Here is a 20,912-nt window from a genome sequence, read left to right as displayed (position 1 = left end):
AATTTTATGACAATGACTTTTTATAGTTCATATTGAAAAAAAAATATATATTTTTTGAAAAATGAAAAAAACGAATGTTTATTTCATTGCATATCAAGTCCTTTTACGCCTTTTGGACCCCTTGCACGCGCCAATGCTCAGCGGCGCACGCACAGTCGCACAAGCGCAGCCCGGCTAGCGCTAGGGCTACACGCTAGGGCACGGCGGCCGTGGCCCCTGCCTGCTGCATGCACTGCATGCACTGCATGCACTGCGCGCTCGCTGTCTATGGTGATATGCATATTATGTACAGTACGCGCCCGGCCCGAATATGACAATTTTTGCCATTGGCTTGTGGTCTGACACATGTTTATTTAAAGCTAAAACGCGAACGCGAAGTTTGACCAATGAACATCATTATTACATCATCGTAAAGCTTAGCCGGAGAAAACTGCACAATGACTCATGGAAACTAAGCTGTAAGATACCATCAAGCGAAATTGGATCGAGTGGGAAATCGTTTGTGGTGACATAAAGTAGGATTTTACGTTGAGTTTCATCATATTTTTTATATGAAAGGGGTGTTTTTTACCCCAAAACGCGAATGTAATTAACATCTTTGCAAAAATTTCAATTATTTAATGGAAATAATATGATATCATCAGCATTATATCATTGAAACTAAGGATAAGAGTGGGAACTTTTTTCAGGAATGACAAAATTGTTAACAAAACATGAAATTTCCAATGGTATTTCCATAAAGTGGTAGACACGCGCGGAAAGCACGCACAGTTAGTGTCCCATATGATTCGATATGAATTAAATTGAAAAAAAAAATGTAGTATAGTGGTAAAGTTACTTTTCATGCAACGGTACCCGAATGGCGATTATGCACGTAGTATATCATTCTAATCATCTTAATAATGCCACCTTGAGTGTGATCATATCTGCTTGTCACGTGCAGATAATAGGCCTCGAGATATAATTGAAAAATATTATACCATTCCAGAAAAACAACGCGCGCGCGGCGACGCTAGTCAAATACGCCAATCACTCTCGTGCGCGACTTGAACGACATCTACTCATGCACGATATTTTATTATCAAAACCCATTATCTTGTTTGAGCATGCCAACACACCAATATATATTTTTTTATATCTTTTTCTGTTTGATCAATGAACTTTGTCAACACGGCAGTTGCAACAATCAACCGTGAATTATATTCATTTATGTGACATTTGCTTTGAAAATTTGTCAATGTCAATGTTGCACGTACGAGTTTGTGCTATTGTGGAAAGGCCGTGTATTTAATCAGGGAAGTGTTGTCATTCCCTGATTTAATCATCATAGTACTGTTATCATGGAGAGTGCGTATATGCTGGTTTTCGTCCTTGGGCTTTTGGGAGTTGCATCGACTGGTAAGTGTACCTCTGTATCCGTTGTTACCTTAAACGAGAAATGGCACGTTTTAACCTGTTTAAGGATAATAATCACAACAACTTTTTTTTTTCTCATTTCGTATCCGCTTCTTTATTTTAAGTTTCCATGAAATCTTCAGAACAGTGACCTGGGGCCCATTGCAGGAAAAGTTTCGTTTAAACGCAAGTCAAAAGCTTATGTGAGCTGAAACTGATGCAGGATGTTTAGTAATACTTGATTATCTTTATGTCTAAGTTTCATGAACTAGGTCTATATACTTTCTAAGTTATGATGTCATTTCAAAAACTTGACCTGCATAGCACTGCTATGCAGGCGAGACATAATTAAATATATCATTAACATGCAATGTATGATGAAAGCTGTCCCTTTCCTATATACTGTCCTTCTTGAAACTAGAGGGTGGGAAAATTAGTTTAATTCATTCATATTGTACATAATAAAGTATACAGGAGTCTATGGCGGCAATTTTAAATATCATGAAGATAAACATTTTGTCAAAAAAAAATTTCAGAGAATATTTCACTGCCACACAATTACATATATAGCCAATGTGCAGGCAATTTTATTATTTTCATGGGTAATTTGCATATTTTTGACTGCCATGTTGGATTTGCTCATTTGCGGAAAATGCTCAAGGTTGCACGAGTGGCATCATTCAGATTTGTATTGACAAGAAACCATCAAAAAAATGTTGTATATATAATTGAAAAAAACAAGGTCATGCCTCTTCTAGCCTGGACTATAATGGTCATAGCAATGTGCTTCATGATATCATTTCTAGATTTTTTGATCAACGATCTGGACCATCCTTGTGTGCGGAAATGCAAGACTGGGCAAAAACCAATGACGTGCGAATATGATTGGACGGTCGAGTCATACTTATCCATGTCACGTGCTTGCTACCAATGTCCATTCAACGAGTTTGACTGTCATCTACCACATTGTATACCCATGGCCGGATACATGAGACCCGTCTACTCGGTTAACCGTCGTCTACCCGGGCCAAGTATACAGGTAAAGCATCCAAGTATGGGGTACTAGCTGACATTATACGTTCGTCATTAATTTCAGATGAATTTGAATAAACGATTTTACGCACACAGGGCAGTGTATGCCCTAAGAAACAACCCCCCCCCCCCCCGTGTTGAAATGGCCTGCTCTCGATGAAAATAAGACAGAAGATTGAAAATGTTTCCATGTATTATCGTGTTTAGATGGTGCATAAGGAATTGTCATAAGAATCCGTTTTTCCATTCTGCAGGTATGTGAAAATGATGTCATCGTGGTTAAAGTACGCAACAGAATGCAAAACGAAGAAGGTGAGGGGATTCATTGGCACGGCTTGCATATGAGAAACGCTCAACATATGGATGGAGTTCCGCATATTACCCAATGTCCAATCAGCGCTGGACACGATTTCACTTACAAGTTCGAAGCAAATCTGCCCGGTAAGACAATAGAGACATTAATTAATGGTTCTTACCACACAATTAAAGCCTGCTCTATCGGACCCATTTCGAGATAATTACCCTAGTTTAGAACTTACCACTGCCGAACAGATCAGCCCGATTGGGTCTGACTATCCCGCAAAGGATATCAGGGTTAAGATATGTCAATCGGAGTGGATCAGCAACGCACCTAGAATAAGTTGGGGCATGTTCAAAACATACTAGACCAGGCGAAATATATCTTGATTAAGTAGTGGAACCTAGCAGATTTCGGCCTGGCTGTTCCAGGTTGCAATTTGACTGGAGGCAAGAGAGTAGACCTTGATTGGGCTGATAAATGCCCCAGCTCCATACTAGAATATTTTGACATGCTCAATACACTTTGACGCTGCATTCTCACTAAATATGCGACTTTACGTTCAAGCTAGTCGCAGGCATCAAGATCTTTTGGGCATGCACAATATTTACAATACCATAAAAACAATGATAAGCATCAATCGATCTTGTATATCACTCTGGTATTTCTACTGAAATATTTGGACATGTCCAAAATATTTTTATTACGGAAGTCATCTTCGCCCTACCCGATCATGATAGGTGGGTCGGGATTAGATTGCCGTATTTGTATTGTCTAAAAGATCCCTAAGTAAATGAACATCATAAAAGGTTTGTGCTGATACTAGTCTTGTCAGTCAGTTTTTTTTTTCTTTCTGTCTTTTCCCCTTTTTGTTAGGTACACACTGGTGGCATTCGCATGCTGGAAACCATCGGTCAGACGGTTTGTTTGGTCCCATTATTATACGGCAGTCTGAAAAAGATGATATCAACAGCGACCTCTACGACAAAGATGATCCGAGTCACGTGATTACCATAATCGAATGGACAAAAGCCATGTCGAGTACTGTAGATCTGTCCCTTTTCCATGCTGTGCAAATGAGCCCTTGTGATGGTATTCTCATCAATGGAAAAGGTATTAATTTGTTGTTACTGTAGTTGTTTCGGTGTATGTTCCTTTTTTATGGTTTGGAAATGCTTCTGAACATGCTAAATGTCATATTCGAGGTAGGGATGTCCGGTAAATTGCCAATTCGTCAACTGCCAAGTCATCCACTCACTACATGGTCTACCGTCATTTAGCCTTATGCCATTCCATCCATCAATATTTCGTTTAACAACCATTTCGTCAAATAATCATTTGGTCCAATCATCACTTCGTCTAATCACCAGTCCGTCTATGAACATTTTTTTCTCATAACCAGTTGGTCTAATCAATATCCTCTTCATTTTCATTCATGTCGCCCAATGATTTTTTTATTTGATTTATTGTTTCAAATTCCTCAAAAACATATATCTTGAACATAATTATGAAAAAATGATGACAAAAAATACATAGTTGTAGTATTTTACTATTAAAAAGCAAAGCTTGTAGACATATAGGTTCCCAGAAGAAAATAATCAAGGATTAAAACTTCTAACGCAATGAAGCGAGATAAATCAAATGAAAAATAATCAATACATTATAAAGAGTTCTACATAATAGTCACTCGAGCAAGGCGCTTATCCACTAGCTTACGATTGTAAAATAATATTTTCAGCCTACATTTAAAAGAATATAAAGAGGGCGCCTCAATTATATGGGTGTCTAAATTATTCCAAAAGGAAGGCCCTGTAAACAAAAGTAAATGATTTAAGGGCAAGAACAGTGCGCACTGGGGAAATGTGGAAATTGTGTACTTGTCGAGTTGGGTAGGAATGGATTTCTTGATTTTGAACAAGCAAATCAGAGAATACACTCGGTAATTCCTGTCTATTTAGTTGATACATAAATATACCAAAAAATTATAATATAAATCGGTTCCTTTCAATAACTTGTTTGAATAAAAAAGCGGATTAGTTTGAGCCAGAAAGTCAGAAGAAGAAATTATCTTCACGGCTCTTATTTGAATTTTAAGTATGGATTCAAGTTTTGTCTTAGAGGCATTTCCCCAGGCTAAAATTCCATTATTCAGATATGGTAACAATAGAGTAGAATACAATAATTTCAAAATGTGATGCGAAAATGAGGTTTAAGCTTATTAATGACTCCAAGATTTCTTGAGAGCAATTTACAAAGGTGATCAATGTGAACTTTTCATTATAATTTACAATCAATAAATATACCAAGAAATTTTGTTGATTCATTTTGTTCTATAACATTACCATTCATTTAAACAAGACCTGGCAATGTGTGTAATGAGTTGCTAAAAACCATTTAATGTGTCTTTTTAAAATTTAGGGATATTTGATTAGCTTGTATCCAATCACACACGGAGCATAATTCAACATTTAGTCTTTCAAGAAGGATTTGAAGATTGCTGTGTGTAAAAAATAAGCTCGTGTCATCTGCGAAAAGAAGAAATGATAATAAATAGGATGAGTTTTGGAAATCATTGATGTATAAAATAAATAGCAATGGACCCAAAAGGGAACCCTGAGGCACGCCACATGCAATGTGCTGTATTTCAGAATTGGAGTTATTAATGACTACAAATTGAGTTCTGTTTATAAGGTAGCTTCTGAACCACTCCAGGGCCTTTCCACGAATTCCATAATGAGAAAGTTTGTATAAAAGTATTTCATGGTTGATCGTGTCAAAGGCCCTGGAGAATTCCAGAAAAATACCAGCAACATGATATTTTTTTATCAATTGCCTTGGTAACTTTATCGATTAATAACATTATTGCATGAACTGTTGAACGCTTTTTACGAAAGCCAAATTGTGAGTTAATAAAAACATTACAATTCGTAAGAAATTTTATTGTACGTTAATATACTGTTTTTTCTAATATTTTGGAGAAATTAGTCAGCAGGGAAATAGGGCGATAGTTACCCAATTCATCCTCTGAACCTTTTTTATGGATAGGTATAACTTTAACAACCTTCATTTTATTAGGGACAATACCACACTGTAGAGAAAGATTGTACATGTGCGTCAAGGGCATCACGATTTCATGAATCATTTTAATGAGAAAATCATAAGAAATACCATCAAAACCAGAACTTTTTTTCGCCGGTAGATCTTTAACTATTTCTATAATTTCGTGTTCAGAAACAGGTGAAAAGAATATGGTACGAGGATTTCGGTTTGGCAAAAAAGAATGAAAGGGTTTGCTACTATCAGGTATAGTATTAGCCAAATTTGGGCCGATGTTTACAAAGAAAGAATTGAATGCTTCGGCAATATCTCCATCATCTGTAATATCCTTATTTTGACTACTTACTAGTAGTCCAATTAGATTAAATGGTTTATGGACTAATTTGGCTATTTGGCCAATTGTGAGTGGATGAAATGGCAATGAGACCATGAGGATAGTGGACGAACTGATGGTAGACCATGATAGTAGACGAGTTAGTAATTGGACGAATCGGCATTAGACCAATTGAAAATAAACCGGTCCCTGCTTAAATATCCTTTCATTATATTACAACTGTAGGGCGACGTAGTATGATTATTTTTCAGAATCTAAATATACCTATTAGTATTCTTCTCACTGCTATCATATTGAGATAAAATGAGAAAGACATGAAAAAAAAAAATTATTTTCAGATAAGTTCTTGAATCATCATGACACCGACTTTGCAAGATCATAACTTGGACAGCTAAAATCATATTTGGAGCATATCGAACATTTTACGTTGAAGTCTGAAATATCAATATATCTCAATTTCATAATAGGAACAAATCACGTTGTGACCCGTCCTGACAACACCAGTGCATCGGTGGGCCACCATCTCATGTATGTCAAGAAAGGTCTTCGATACCGTTTCCGGGTCATAGGGGCCGCTGCTAACGTCGCTGCGTTTATATTCTCCATCGATAATCATCGACTCAAGGTGATAGCCATGGATGGTGCCCCGGTGACCCCTTTCGATGTTGATAGGATCACAGTTTTCTCGGGGGATAGATACGATATTGTTGTAACTGCTGACCAGCGACCCACAAATTACTGGATAAGAGTTGCGGGGTTATTGGATTGCTTTCGTCATCAGGTAGATTATCCAATAGTACCGTATAATAAAGCGAGTTTTGCTGTCGGGGAAGGGAGTATGCAGAATGTTCAGGAATATGGCACAACATAGGAAGGGGGCAAAGCGACCAAGCTGATCTTGGAATGCACCATATCGTTCGGTTAAACAAAACGATATAGTGCATTCATCTGGTAAATTGCTATCATTTTTTTGAAATTATTTTTACAAATGATTTGTTTATTCATTTTAAATCCCAAAATGGCGTAAAATAGAAGTGTTTTATTTGACAATACATGCCAATAGGCCTATTGCACACTGTATCTTTCATGTCCATTATGCTTAAATGAATATAGATGTCATCATGGTGCTATAAGAGAAATGAACAAATGAATGATTATAAGAAAATCTTTGATGTGATATAGTCAAGATCGATGGATCTGTTGAGTTGACCATGAGTTGACTATAATTACTGAGCGGTCTAAATTACAATCCACGGCTATACTAATTTCTTATAAAAGTCCTGAAGTATTTTCCGTTATCAATATCTTGTTTTTCAAAAATCATTCTTTGTTTTTCCTTGAAATTTCAATATAGTGCAATTACGGTCATACATGTCATACAGTTTTATTCATCACGGTATATGTAAGAATTAATTCCATTTTATTATCAACCTTTACATAAAATAACAACTCTACAGTCAATCAAAATTTTAAGAAGAAATGTAACAGTAAAAACAAACTTCGTACATTTTTTGGTATAAAACCAGGATAAGAAATAAATGTCAACATATTATACATGTTTATATTTTCATCATGAAAATGATAGAATGGACTTGAATATTTTGTTAACAACCACAAAATAAGAACTGCTAAATTGCTTCTGAGGATGGTATTCACGTATTTATATACTTATCTAGGAAGTTGGTATACTGCGCTATGCTGGAACACCGAAGGGTACCGTTCCAAGAGCTGATAGGACTAGGAGAGCGGAAGGAAGTCTCCTGAATCCCTTTGATGGCAATCTCAGCCATGATGCTACTTTTATATCGGAACTCACGGACGCTGGTAAGTTCTGGTATCGATTTCAGCAATGGAAGAATTGCGAAGCTATCATCAGCAGCATCGCGCTTATTCTTACCAAAGAAGTAAACACTATGCCATTTTCGGCAACAGGCATCCGTTACCAAGGACTGAAAATTGTTAATATTGAGTAGAATCAAGAATTGGAAAATACACGGGAAGGGTAGGAAATGGGGAAGAGAGCTAAAAGCTTGGTAAAAAGTAAATCTTTAGGCCTAACCCCATATAGGCCTTAAGATGCATAATTGGAAGAAAAAAAAGTGTAACTAGGCTACGAGATATTGGCGCAATACGAATTCCAGGATTAGAACAATTCACGTCACGTAACAATCGGTAACATATCAATAACTAAAATATTGGAAGAGACCAAAACAAAAATATATTATATGTTCCATAATTGTGTTCTTGTACTGTTCACGCTGAAATAAAATATCTTGATTGACTTTTACTATACTTCCAATCGTATACTTTACATTTTCTACATTTCATACAGAAGAAAAACGAGACGACCTTAGTCACGCTGACGTCACACACTATCTCGAACTTAACGGTGTATGGAGAAATGGTGCAAAGGGACTTCACCACCCAGTGTTCTATCCTTATGAACGTGCATCAAACACTACATACACGGACACTCCTGTGACTGTCATCAATAATATATCATTTGCATTCCCCGAAGTACCGCTGCTCTCCCACTGGCAAGATGTGAAGCCTTCGTCATGGTGTAACGAGGACTCTCTGCGGAAGTCGGGCAAAAACTGCATGTACGTGGCTTGTGATTGTATACATCGGATTGACATCAAAGAGAATCAGGTATTTTTCATGTTATGTTGAAGAGGTTCGAAACATGTAAGTGACATCTTGGACTCGCGCTTTTATAGTGGTACAGCCTGCCCCCCCCCCCCCCACACACACACACTGGGACCGCGCTTCTCTTGAGTGTTGAAACGGTTGAAACGCTTGGCGTGCACATATCGCCCCCTTCAAACGTAGATCCTGTCTACGCGGTGGACCCCCTTAAGAAAAGTGAAGTTATGCTTTTAAAAGAGCAAAAACCTCAGAGGTGAGAACTAATTCCCAGCTAAAGTTTCCATAAATCGGGGGACTTTAACATCATTTTATTAAGATTTGTCAACTCATGATTTCATGATTTAATGTTAGCCTATAAGCTGTTCAAGTAAAAGCTAGTGATGTTGTAAATCACAAACAGGCCCATCAGCGGTCATCATCGCTTGAAAAACAAGACAAATCTGAGCTAATCTTGAATTTTCTTAAAGAATCGTTTGGTAGTGTCGTTATGCCAGCCCATTTGTTACAATTATCTTCACAAGATTATAATCCTTGCCCCCCAACTAGGGGTAAGGGATTTTCATGAATTCTTTTTTTTACAACCAGGTAGTGGAGCTGGTATTTATCAACATATTAGACGTCTTGGCCCATCAAATGCACCTTCACGGATACACTACCGAGATAATTGGCATGGCCAAGATGTACAAGTATTTCACGATTGAAGATTTCAAGCGCTTGGATGCTGAAGGTAATATATGAATCAAACCTGTATCTACGGCATTGGGCATCTTGAGTTGAGAATTAAGTTCTTGACATGTCGATATTAAAGTACGACTGCAAAAGCTTACTCCACAGACATGACAGATGCCCTTATATATAAAAAGAAAATACGACCGCAAATGGCTTAAATACAATTAATGTACGGAAGACAAACATTTTCGAGTCTCCCCCTCCCCCAATTATTTCAAGGAGAGAAACGGTTCACTGTAGTAAGGGTTAAAAGAGAGAGAACCCCTTGGAACGAGTAGTTTGCATGAAAACAGCAAAATCAACGAATAGGATTATTGAAAATTTGAGAGCAATTGGACCAAAGATAAGAAAGTAACGAAGATTTGAATCTCAAAATCAATAATGCTATGGAGAACCTCCGATTGGTAATGCGATCAAGATCTGTGATGTCACAGAAGTAGAACTCACACGCTGAATCTATACCACAAACATCTATTTTTCCCTATTACGTAGACTCTTTATCCATGACTATGTGAAACCTAAATTACATGTCCTCCAACGGCGTACAGATGGGGGCATTGGGGTGTTGCCCCCGCCCGCCCCAATTTTTTCACGACCAAGAAAGAGGTAAAAGATGATATCATTGATGTCCAAATCTATCACTAAATTGAATTTTTGAATAAAGATGTCGATTTTTTTTTATAAACTTTTTATAAAACTTCATAAAACTATGCCCGATACGCCATATCTGGCCCCTTCAAAATTGTTGACTCATTACGCCACTGATGTCCTATGGAAAAAAATTGATTATAAAAGGAAAATATATAGCGAAGTAAAGGGACGAAATTCAAGTTATTAGTGATCTCAACACTCAAATGCTCAAACTTTTCATATGATTTGTTTAATTTTTCTAAAATTTTCGTAGGTTTGATTATTTGATTTTTCTGTTTCACACAAGCTGATCTGTTTCCGGGTTTCATTCTCTTTTAAACCGATGTTTTTCAAAGTGTATTTTGGCATTAAGTGTGTTATGAACGTATTGAAATTGATTATTCATAACGTGATCGTATTTGGTTTCTTGTCATAAAGACCTTTTATAATTGAAATATGTATTGATTTCTATGTGCTCCGTTGTCTGTCAGGAAGAATTAAATGGTGCGTTTACCTATTTGATTTATTTACTTTTCTTTCTCTCTTAATTTTCAATTATGTTTCAATTAATCTACCTTGAGTCCCATGGCTTCAAGGAATTTGAACAATGAATTGTACCAAATCAAATTTCGAACACGTCTACGCAGAACTTGTTAATCATTCTAATAGCGCATTTAAACGCATTCCGTACATGTCTCACGTTCGATAAGCAATTACCAATAACGTGAACACCGATGATAATAATAAATGTCCAATTCGTTTTGTATTTAGATATTATGTCAGTTCTTGGAGGTGCAATTTTCATTTTCAAAATGCAATGTCAACATGAAACATTTTGAAGGAAAATATTTTTTTCGTGACGCTCATCTAATCATCGTCTTCAAGACTTCAAAGTGATGATGACTTTGATGACGATGGTGATGAAGATGATAATATTCAATATTTGATTACCATTTTTTCTAGAGCTTTCTTCCAACAGGTGCATGTTCAATGCAGCTTTACTTCTCCATTGCCACAAACATGTCCCGTAGAAAGTACAATATTATTGTTTGAATAATAAACACTCTGCTATGTTCCAATTTTTCAGCAATTTCTTTTGTAAAGTCGGCAGTATCAAAGCGTCTGAATTAAATGACTACCGACCTGTTGCCCTGACATCGATAGTGATGAAATGTTTTGAGAGGATCATAATGAAACTCATCCTCCCAGTAGTTTCCCCTGTTATAGATTTACATCAGTTTGCCTACCAACCGAAGAAATCAGTTACGGACGCTGTGCTGACATTAGTACATGAAATAGCTCAACATACAGACAAACTGAGGTGTTATTCTAGGGCCCTTTTCGTAGATTTTTCTTCGGCTTTCAATACGATACAGACACACATTCTTGTTGATAAACTGAATGAATTTAACCTTCACCCTAAAATTGTACTTTGGCTAGTAGAATTTTTAACATTTAGAACCCAACGTGTTCGAGTTCAGAATACTATGTCTGATGAGATTATAGTAAATACAGGTGCCCCCCAAGGATGCGTCCTATCAGCACTCATGTATATCTTGTATACTACTGATTGTAACTCAAATGACGGAAATGTAAAAATACTAAAATACGCTGATGACACAGTAATTCTAGGCCTGATGAAAAGTGAAACTGATGATGATAGTTATCACAGAAGTATTGAACGCTTCTCAAGGTGGTGTAAAAACAACCATCTCTTCATAAACCCATCTAAGTGTAAAGAACTTATTTTTGATTTCAGAATTGCTCCCCCACAACCAGATTCAATTGTATTAGACGGTGTTACCATTGAAGTAGTAGATAGTTTTAAGTATCTAGGGACAACCATTGACACTAAACTTAACTGGATACCCCAAGCCAAGATCACACTTTCAAAAGCTCGAAGTAGAATGTTTTTCCTTCGAAAGCTTAGGACCGCGCATGTTCAAGAGAGGATATTGCAGGTCTTTTATAAAGCAATGGTGGAAAGTGCACTTCTTTTTAATTCAATTGTTTGGATACATGCAAGTAGGAAAGAGGACATACAGAAACTAGAAAGAGTTGAAAAGCAAGCCTCTAAAATAACAAAAGAAAAAGGGTGCTTTGGAGACGAGAATGAAGGTAGAGTCCTTGAAAAAGGCAAAGAGATCCTGACCAATGAGAACCATGCCCTTCATAAATATTATAATTTGATGAGGTCAGGCAAACGTCTGAGATCCCTTCCCGGCAGAACCTCACGCTTCGTAAATTCTTTTGTTCCAGTTTCAATTCGTGCATTTAATAGCCATACTTGAAATTATGTTACCCCACTGCCTTTATCTTACTTTCTCTTATCTTTTCTTGTTGATTTGTATAATGTTTAATATATGTATCGTGTAATCTTCTGTGTGTATCATGTTATATTCTAAATTATTTTGTGCGAACAAATTGAATTTCCATTTGTACTTGATTGCAATTGGACAATAAAAATATCTGAATCTGAATCTGAAATATTCCCAATAACGATATTCTTAATTATTATGACGACACTCGAAGTAATGGTGACTGGTTACCCGCTTATGTTAACACTATGGTACCCCCACTACTGTTTGAGCCCTTTCTGATACCTTTACTCCATTTGATTGCCCATTCTTCACACCGTAGGAAAGATCAAACGTAATCTGAAGAATGCTCCCAGGAAAGATTCCTTTATGGTGCCCCAAGGAGGGTATCTTATCCTCAGATTCAGAGCCAACAACCCAGGCTGGTGGCTCTTGCATTGTCATGTTGATTATCACTTGAAGGTAGGTCAAAGTCTTAGGATATATGATGCAAGAAAAGATCCACAATCAATTGTCAATATTCTGTTGCAGTTTTACAAATGAGAGATCAATTTTACATGTAGCTAATCAGATTTTACTCATTGCTATAAGAAAGCAGATCAGAAATGAATCACAAATTTCTGATTAGCTGCAATACATGTGATTAAGGGACCAAGAATAGGCTTGCAATTACTTGCGATCAATTGCAAGTCTATTCTTGTCAGTTATACATATATATATATATATATATATAAGACGAATATCTTTTAGACTAAGATAATTCAACTCAAGGGTAGTTGCTGGGCATATTTTGTCCGCGTTTTCATATGAATATTAGATAGATGCTTTAGGAGTTAAATTTTGATATTTAAGGGCACATTTCTTAATTACAGGACAGATAGGGAAATTCAAAGTGACACCACAAAAAATGTCCAAGGCCAATGGGAGTCAACAAGGTATCCACAATAAATGTTATTTGTGGCATTGGATTATTAAACTGTATATTCAATGGTGATTGAAAAAGTGAAATATTAATTATTTAGAACATTTTCACTTTTCTTTTCCCCTTTTTCTTCGATTTGAAATCTCTTTTTTTTTTATAATTCACTTTCATTTTTTTACATTGCAGCTCGGTATGGGCATGGTGATTCATGTTGAAGGTGATATGGCGCCACCACCGGCTGATATGCCGAAATGCACCAATTTTTAAATGAGACATCTGATACTAGGCTGACTATGTCCGACGAAGTTGACTCTACAACAGTATCGAACGCTACGCAATTTAATATTAAAAAACAAACACGTGCACACGTTGGTATTAATAATGCATAAATCATTTTTATTAATTTGATGCCAGATAAAGAAAATTGTATATAACAAGTGGGGCGCCTCTGGCAGTCTCGCCTACATTACCCGATTCAATATACCAGCAGTGCTGACTTTCAAAATGACTATAAAATAATTATTCACAAAAACACCGTATAATGTGCTATTACGTTCATTGACCCTAAATGACATCTTACCGTGATCAGTGACCTACGACTTGTGCAAGATGAGCAATGATACTGGATTACTCATATATATGTCCACATTTCATTAACTATAGGCCTATCCATAAACTTCCAAAGTTATGATTGGCAATGCAACAATACTTACAACATGGCCAAAGTTCGTCGACCTTAAATGACCTTCGACCTTGGTCATGTGACCTGAAACTCGCACAGGATATTCATTGATACTTGATTACTCTTACGTCCAAGTTTTATGAACTAGCTCTATAAAAATTAAACGTTATGATGGGAATTCAACAAATAACCACAACATGCCCAAAGTTGGTCATGTGACGTGACCTGAAAATCCAGCAGGATGTTAACTAATACTTCATTACCCTTATATCCAAGTTTCATGAACTAGGTTTATATATTTTTTAAGTTATGATGACAATGCAAAAACTTAACCTTAGGTTAAGATTTTGATGTTGATTCTGAACATGGTATGAGTTCATTGACCCTTAGTGACCTTTGACCGCGGTCATGTGGCCTGAAACCAAGGCAGGATGTTAAGTGGTAATTGGTTACCCCTATGTCAAAGTTTCATGAACTAGGTTGATACACTTTCTAAGTTATGATATCATATCAAAAACTTAACCTTAGGATAAGATTTGATGTTGACGACGCCGCCGCACAGTGGGCCAGAATGAGTTGAAAGTGCGCCAAAATTATATTCCGTGTTATATTTTTACTTTAACATGTTGATTAAGGGTAATTTAGGGCGTAGAATCGACTGAACATAATTTAAAGCCGATATGACGTCACTTTGATACCAAATTTTGATTGGCTACCTATCTGTGAAAAGACAAATTACGCTAAACAATGTGTAGTATATAAACTTTGTGTTATGTGTTACTTTAAGATTGACCAGAGTGAATGTTGGTTTATGCTTCTCACATGCCTAACAAGTGTGTATGAGATCCTGAAAATAATTATATGGCATCAAAGGGATCATTAGATTAAAAAAATACTTTAAAATCTGAAAAATATTAACAGTGCTTTATCAAGCGGTGTAGACTTGGGTAAAACGCAGAGTATATACGACCACCAATGTTTTACTGTGAGGAGGGTTTTGGGCTGAAATTATTCTACAAGTAAATTTTATCTCTGGAAGAGGGGCGGGTAGCCCTTATATGCGTTATCAACCTTTATTTTGTTTGCATTATGCCCGGAATTCATGTCTTTTTCATGGAATGGAAGGGGAATCGTCCTCGCCGTGCAAAAATGAACGGCAATGTACACGGTGCGCTGCGATGACTGCGCGGTATAAAAATGACCGTTTTTTGAACAGGTTTTGGGGGTGTTGTGCCAAGTAAAATCGGCTCTAACATGAAAACGGGCAAAAACGGGCAGCTAAATTTGGTATCGACTTAAAGCATAGACATCTGGCAAAATGATGATGATAGAATTTAAACGGAAATCTACGGAAATTTAAACGTTTCTAATGTAAATGCTAAAAACATGGATTATCAGCCTATTTCGAGGAATAATTGTTCTATAAACCTCCCGAAAAGTGTCTTTTATCTAATTTGAACCATTTCACACGAAAAAAAAGAATATATCAGGATTATGTGGGTGCCATTTCAGATTCCTACATGAAAAACCTCTCGTGAAATTGCTTGTTTTTCAACTAAGTTGTCATACACGCGGCATTTCGCAAAATGTCACATTTTACGATTTGAGTTAGGAAATTAACAACCTTTATGCAAATTCCCGAATGAAATATTTTGCTGAAGTATTCTTCAAAGTGTTGTCTTTCAGCTGGGCATGACAAAAATTAAAAATCTGAAATTGCCCAAAATGACTTTTGGCGCACTTTTGTTTCGCCCCGGCCCACTGTGCGCCGGCGTTGGAAAAGCGGCGCCTATAGTCTCGTTCTGCTATGCAGGCGAGATAAAAATGACCTAGTCAAGAAATTCTTTCATAATGTAGTCGGGCTCCTGAGACCACTCGGCCACGGCATATCGGAGCACCAAGATGTGCTCCGATAACAATATATACATAACACAGGGCATGGTTCCTTGTGCTTTCATTTTTCATTCAACTTTCTTCATATGTCATGCGCGCATAAAGACTATTGTAGACTTGAATTGTCAATATGAATTGTTTATCTCTAAAACTTCCACTACACAATATGCGTCACTAGATGTTTTATGGCGTTGTTTGTGTTTCCACGAGCAGCTTGATCATCGGGCAACGTAAGAGGGCGTAGTGTTGCTCTCATTGACCGATACATCAGGCAGATTAAAACTAAAAGGCGACCTTCAATCAAACGAACGAGGTAACAGTATTTTGTTTGAACACATGCATGACTTAGAAAACAAAATATATTATTTTTCTTCGGCAAACAATTTTCTAAAAGGGGAATTATACTTGGCGCCCCGCTTGTAGGTACCACACGCAGCAGAGATGCACCGCCAGATATTTAGTTCGGTAATAGTTGGGTTCCTCCACCATACGTTCCAATACTCAGATACTGGTACCTCGTTTGTTTGATCGACAGTCCCCTAGCTACCTGGCTACATTATTGTGATACTATGTCTATAAGGTCAGGACCATTCGACTTTTCGTATAATATAATGTATCTTAAAATCGTCAACTGATTTTACAGTTGTGACCTGACATGGTTCGACGTTAAGCCATCACACCCTCGCATCAAACCTTGTCAGAATTAAAAATGAAAATAACAGAAACACACAAATCTACGTTGGTTGTCATTGGCATTGGTTGTCAGATGGCCCCGGGCCAAATTACCTTCTTGAGGCTTTTAATCAGACTTTTTTTTGTGAATTCAGAAGAAAAAGAGGGCGCACTACTAAAATCAGTTATAGATTTGGCTCACTAAGATCAGCCATTAGCAAATAATACTATGAAATGAGTAATGAAATGAAAAGAAGGAGAGAGATTTACTTTACCTGTGAGACTAATCTCCTTGCTTTTATCACTTTAATGCCATTTGTATGTTCTCGCTTTTTTTGTACATAAAATTGTTTCAATAAATGAAATGATTGATTTTATCTACAATTTTTGTCATTGTTTGTCATTGCCTGTTTCCATGGAAAAGAAAGTTGCACATGGCGTTGAAACACCATCCATTTATTTCGCACTGTAATTCAAATATGCGAATTTCTGCAAGAAAAATTTTAAAATTTGGTCAAAATTTGAATCAATTCAATTATTCACACTCTTCGATGCTTGGTAATTTGAAGTAATGTTTTTTTTTTCTTTTAGGTTTTTTTTAATGGGTTACCTTTGATTCATAAGTGAATGAAAAGTGACCCTGAATTCATTTATTCCTGAGTATAAATGGAACACTTATCAGATATCTGCCTGATAATGCAGAAACCACACGAACCAGTTCAACATTAACGATGTGCGATTTGAAATTTAACGGTATCTCAAGCGAACTGGGTTTCATTGGTTTGGGCCGCTTGGCAAGTGAACGTCATTTTAGAGATAATAATAGGCATTTAAATAGCGCCATCTATCTAGAAATATTCTATTCCGTGGCGCGATGGCATTATTATTGTTACCCCGGCTTTAGCTTGAGCTGCCTTTAACCGCTCGTGCATTCAATGAATTAATCCTGCCTGCCTGGTGCCCATTCACCTCACCTGGGTTGAGTGTAGCACAATGTGGATAAATTTCTTAATGAAGGAAATTACGCCATGGCTGGGATTCGAACCAACGACCCTCTGTTTCAAAGTCAAAAGACTAATCCACTGGGCCACAACGCTACACACCATATACCAGACTCATGCATTAAAAAAAAAGCTTGTCAGAAGGAAAAATTTTCAACCCAGCATTTTAGCATATAGACCCGGAAAAAATTCTTTCTGGAGGGAATCGATCAAAGTATGACAAAATAAGTTAAAAGATGCATTACAAAGAGGGCCCACCAGTGAATTATTTTTGTCCAGTAATCAATGCAAACGAAAGAGTCAAGAGGTTATATAACTTTTCAGAATGACGTGTCTTTGCTCTTTAGTCTATTATCTTTTAATGGTATTTTGATATTCTGCTCTTTTTGTACACAAGATTATTTATTACAATCAGTATTAATATGAAATAAAATTTGTTGTAGTTTGTTCTTGGGTGTATGGGCAGATAAACATTTACGCCGCCCACACATGTCTTAAAATATTAAATTTTGGCGGGGCATTTCAAGAAACAAACAGCTGCGGTTTTGATGAAAAACCACTGATGAAAAACCTGCTCGAGACCGGAAAAGGGGGCAGAAATATATTTGATTCACCATTTAATGTTATTTTATTTGCATCGTCTTTCTCATCAAAGTATATTTGATTTTTTTTCTAAATCTGGATCTAGGCAGCACCCCCCCTCCAAAAAAAAAAAAAATCCTAGGGCTGTTTTCCAAGGCAGCACCCCCTGGAAATTTGGTAGGTATGACGAATATCAGAAATGTAATGAAAATGAACAGTCAGTCCGCAAGCCCCTGTGTTAATGAGCAAATGAGCAAGATTTATCCAAGTCCTCTCGTGGCTGAATTCATGTCCCTGCAAAATCTCGTGAATTGTGAGACTTTCTTTCTCAAAGAATTTAGCCACTTTCTTCTTGAGTAATATTGATTATTTTTGTACCATGGGCAAGAGTAAATGTTACCCTTTTATATTGGTAATTTCCTTGAATGAAATATTTTGATAAATAAGTGATTTTTTTACCTGAAAAGATGCATCAAACAGAATTTTCTTCCTCTGTTTTCACTTGCAAATTGTGCAACATTTTGTGTTTTAGGCACCAACATTATTTATATCATCAGAAAGCTCAAACTCTATACTTTCTTACAATGTCACTCTTGATATGTGGCATCTTTTAGATGGGTCAGCAGCCAGTTATTTCCATCAAGATGCAAGACGAGATTTCTGAAATTTCTGAGTAACATAAAATCCAGACTTCTGATTGGCTGAATACTGTTTTCAAAACAAACAGGCGCGGGTAATTTGAAGAGATTACCACATGGTGAGTGTGACCTTGCAGAGGCCCAGTGTGGGGAACATTGGAATTTGCGTGGGTGTGTGGAGTCTATAACCAATCAGAGCTCAGCATTCTTGTTTTTGAGCTGCAAAATGTACTTGGCCTATGAAAAGCTGGCTGCTGACCCATCTAAAATACATCTTCTTATAAAAATTATATCATATTAAAGCTTAGATCTTCAGCTTTATCATGATATAAAAATCATTTGTGCCCAAACAGAAATTAATTGTGAAAACAACAACTTTTGCTGCATGAAAAAAAATATTTTGTTTCATGTTTTAGATCAAAAGTTTTTCCTATATTACAACATTGTTTTAAAAATCCAAACACATGACCTAAAAGAATGATTCTTCTTCTTTACAAAGATACCAAAAACATGAAATTTGGTCAATATTTAGAGCAGCAATGGCCGAATAAAAAGAGGTGTTTTGGTTCGCACCAAGCTCATTAACTATGCAAAAACCCTCTTGTCATGAATATCACTTGGATAAAAGAAGCTACTTTTTCAGGGCTTGCGGACTGACTGTGAACACCGTTTTGTAGGAACCCCCTCCCCCCACTTCAGAATTTTCCTACACAGTGCTTGAAATAGTGCTTAAATCACCCCTTTTACAGATCGGCATATCAAATATTTCCAGCTCGCGCTTCGCGCTCGCATTATTTATTTTCATACTATAAAAATGTATTTAGAATGCCCTATTTTAGGCGGTCTATATCTTAACAAGCAAACGCATGTTCATTGAGATACGCAGCATGTTTTTTATATTTAACACGTGCCCAAATGATAAAATTTCAGATAAGAATATAAAATAAAATTGTGCTCGCACTCCGCGCTCACATTGTTTATAAAGAAGATACCCATTTACCCATCCTTTTCCTGATTTACTAATTAACATGAATAAAGTGTCCCATTTTTTACTTCCGCTCGCGCGTCGCGCTCGCATCAATCGTATAGTCATTTACCTACCTGTTCATGATTAAAAAAGTGCTTAGAATGTCCCGTTATTAGGTCTGAAATCTCAATTTTGTTTCCGCATGCGCTCGCATATTGTATAGCTGTAGGTAGGGTAGGCATGCAATGGCACTAGATTTGTGCTGTAGACACGTATCCAAAGTCAATAGGTGAGTTGGCCTCAAATTTTCTTTCTATAATCTGAGTGCACAATGTAGTTCGACGTAGCGACATCTTCACATTTTCTGCCAGCCAAGTTGATTATCTATCAATGTGACATGTATCCACGGCTCCTCACAGAACAGTCTAGGTCAGCATAAAGACTTTAAAATGCTTATTTTTAGCCACTAACCCACACAGTATAGCCCTAAAGGGATGGACCAATATGCTACATGCATTTCCAGGTACATTTTATGGAGTATGCCTTATTTTTCACTATTTAAGAAATTGTGAGGTAAGTTTTGAGCAATGTTTGTGAAAATAATGCTAATAAAGAATATATTAAGGTAATGCTTTTTAGTAGAAATACTGTTTCGTGTTTTTTTTTTTTGTCTTTTTTCCCCCCTACCTACTGTAGGCCTATACCTATTCAATTCATGATAACAAAAGTGCTTATAATGTCCTGTTTTTAGGTCTGAAATCTCTATTTTGTTTCCGCTCGCGCTTCGCGCTGGCATCATATACCTATCCTTTTCATGATTAATTACCAAAAGTGCTTAGAATGTACAGTTTTAGGACGGAATGTCAAAATTTTGCACTCGCTCTTCGCGCTTGCATCGGGATTATCGTCTTCACGGATAACTGCAAACAGTCCTTACAAAAAGCCCCTTTTCGGTCAGGCCAAAACGTATATCAAAAATATCTGCTCGTGCTGATTGCGCTCGCAGTAATTATTTGTTACTATGCGCATCTTGTTCAGGATCACAAACATTGCTCAAAATGTTCAATTTTCAAGACAAAATTCATGAAATTCTCAAGCACTTTAGCTCTCGCT

At 36.8% G+C, this 20,912-nt stretch overlaps 1 protein-coding gene across 1 annotated transcript; it reads left to right on the top strand.

Annotated features, from left to right (window-relative positions):
• The first annotated feature begins 1,134 nt into the window (after nucleotides 1-1,134).
• On the top strand, nucleotides 1,135-16,992 carry LOC129279112 (uncharacterized). The gene is made up of 10 exons (XM_064111566.1): nucleotides 1,135-1,398; nucleotides 2,202-2,434; nucleotides 2,682-2,868; nucleotides 3,602-3,838; nucleotides 6,584-6,897; nucleotides 7,793-7,940; nucleotides 8,449-8,768; nucleotides 9,351-9,492; nucleotides 12,765-12,904; nucleotides 13,551-16,992. The coding sequence occupies exons 1-10, from the start codon at nucleotides 1,341-1,343 to the stop codon at nucleotides 13,629-13,631; spliced, it is 1,860 nt and encodes a 619-aa protein (XP_063967636.1). The 5' UTR covers nucleotides 1,135-1,340; the 3' UTR covers nucleotides 13,632-16,992.
• The last annotated feature ends 3,920 nt before the right edge of the window (nucleotides 16,993-20,912 follow it).

The sequence above is a fragment of the Lytechinus pictus genome, chromosome 16 (assembly GCF_037042905.1).
Source record: "Lytechinus pictus isolate F3 Inbred chromosome 16, Lp3.0, whole genome shotgun sequence".
NCBI classification, from domain to species: Eukaryota; Metazoa; Echinodermata; class Echinoidea; order Temnopleuroida; family Toxopneustidae; genus Lytechinus; species Lytechinus pictus.
The sequence above is the reverse complement of the archived record's forward strand: the minus strand, read 5'-3'. Positions and strand labels throughout refer to the sequence as shown.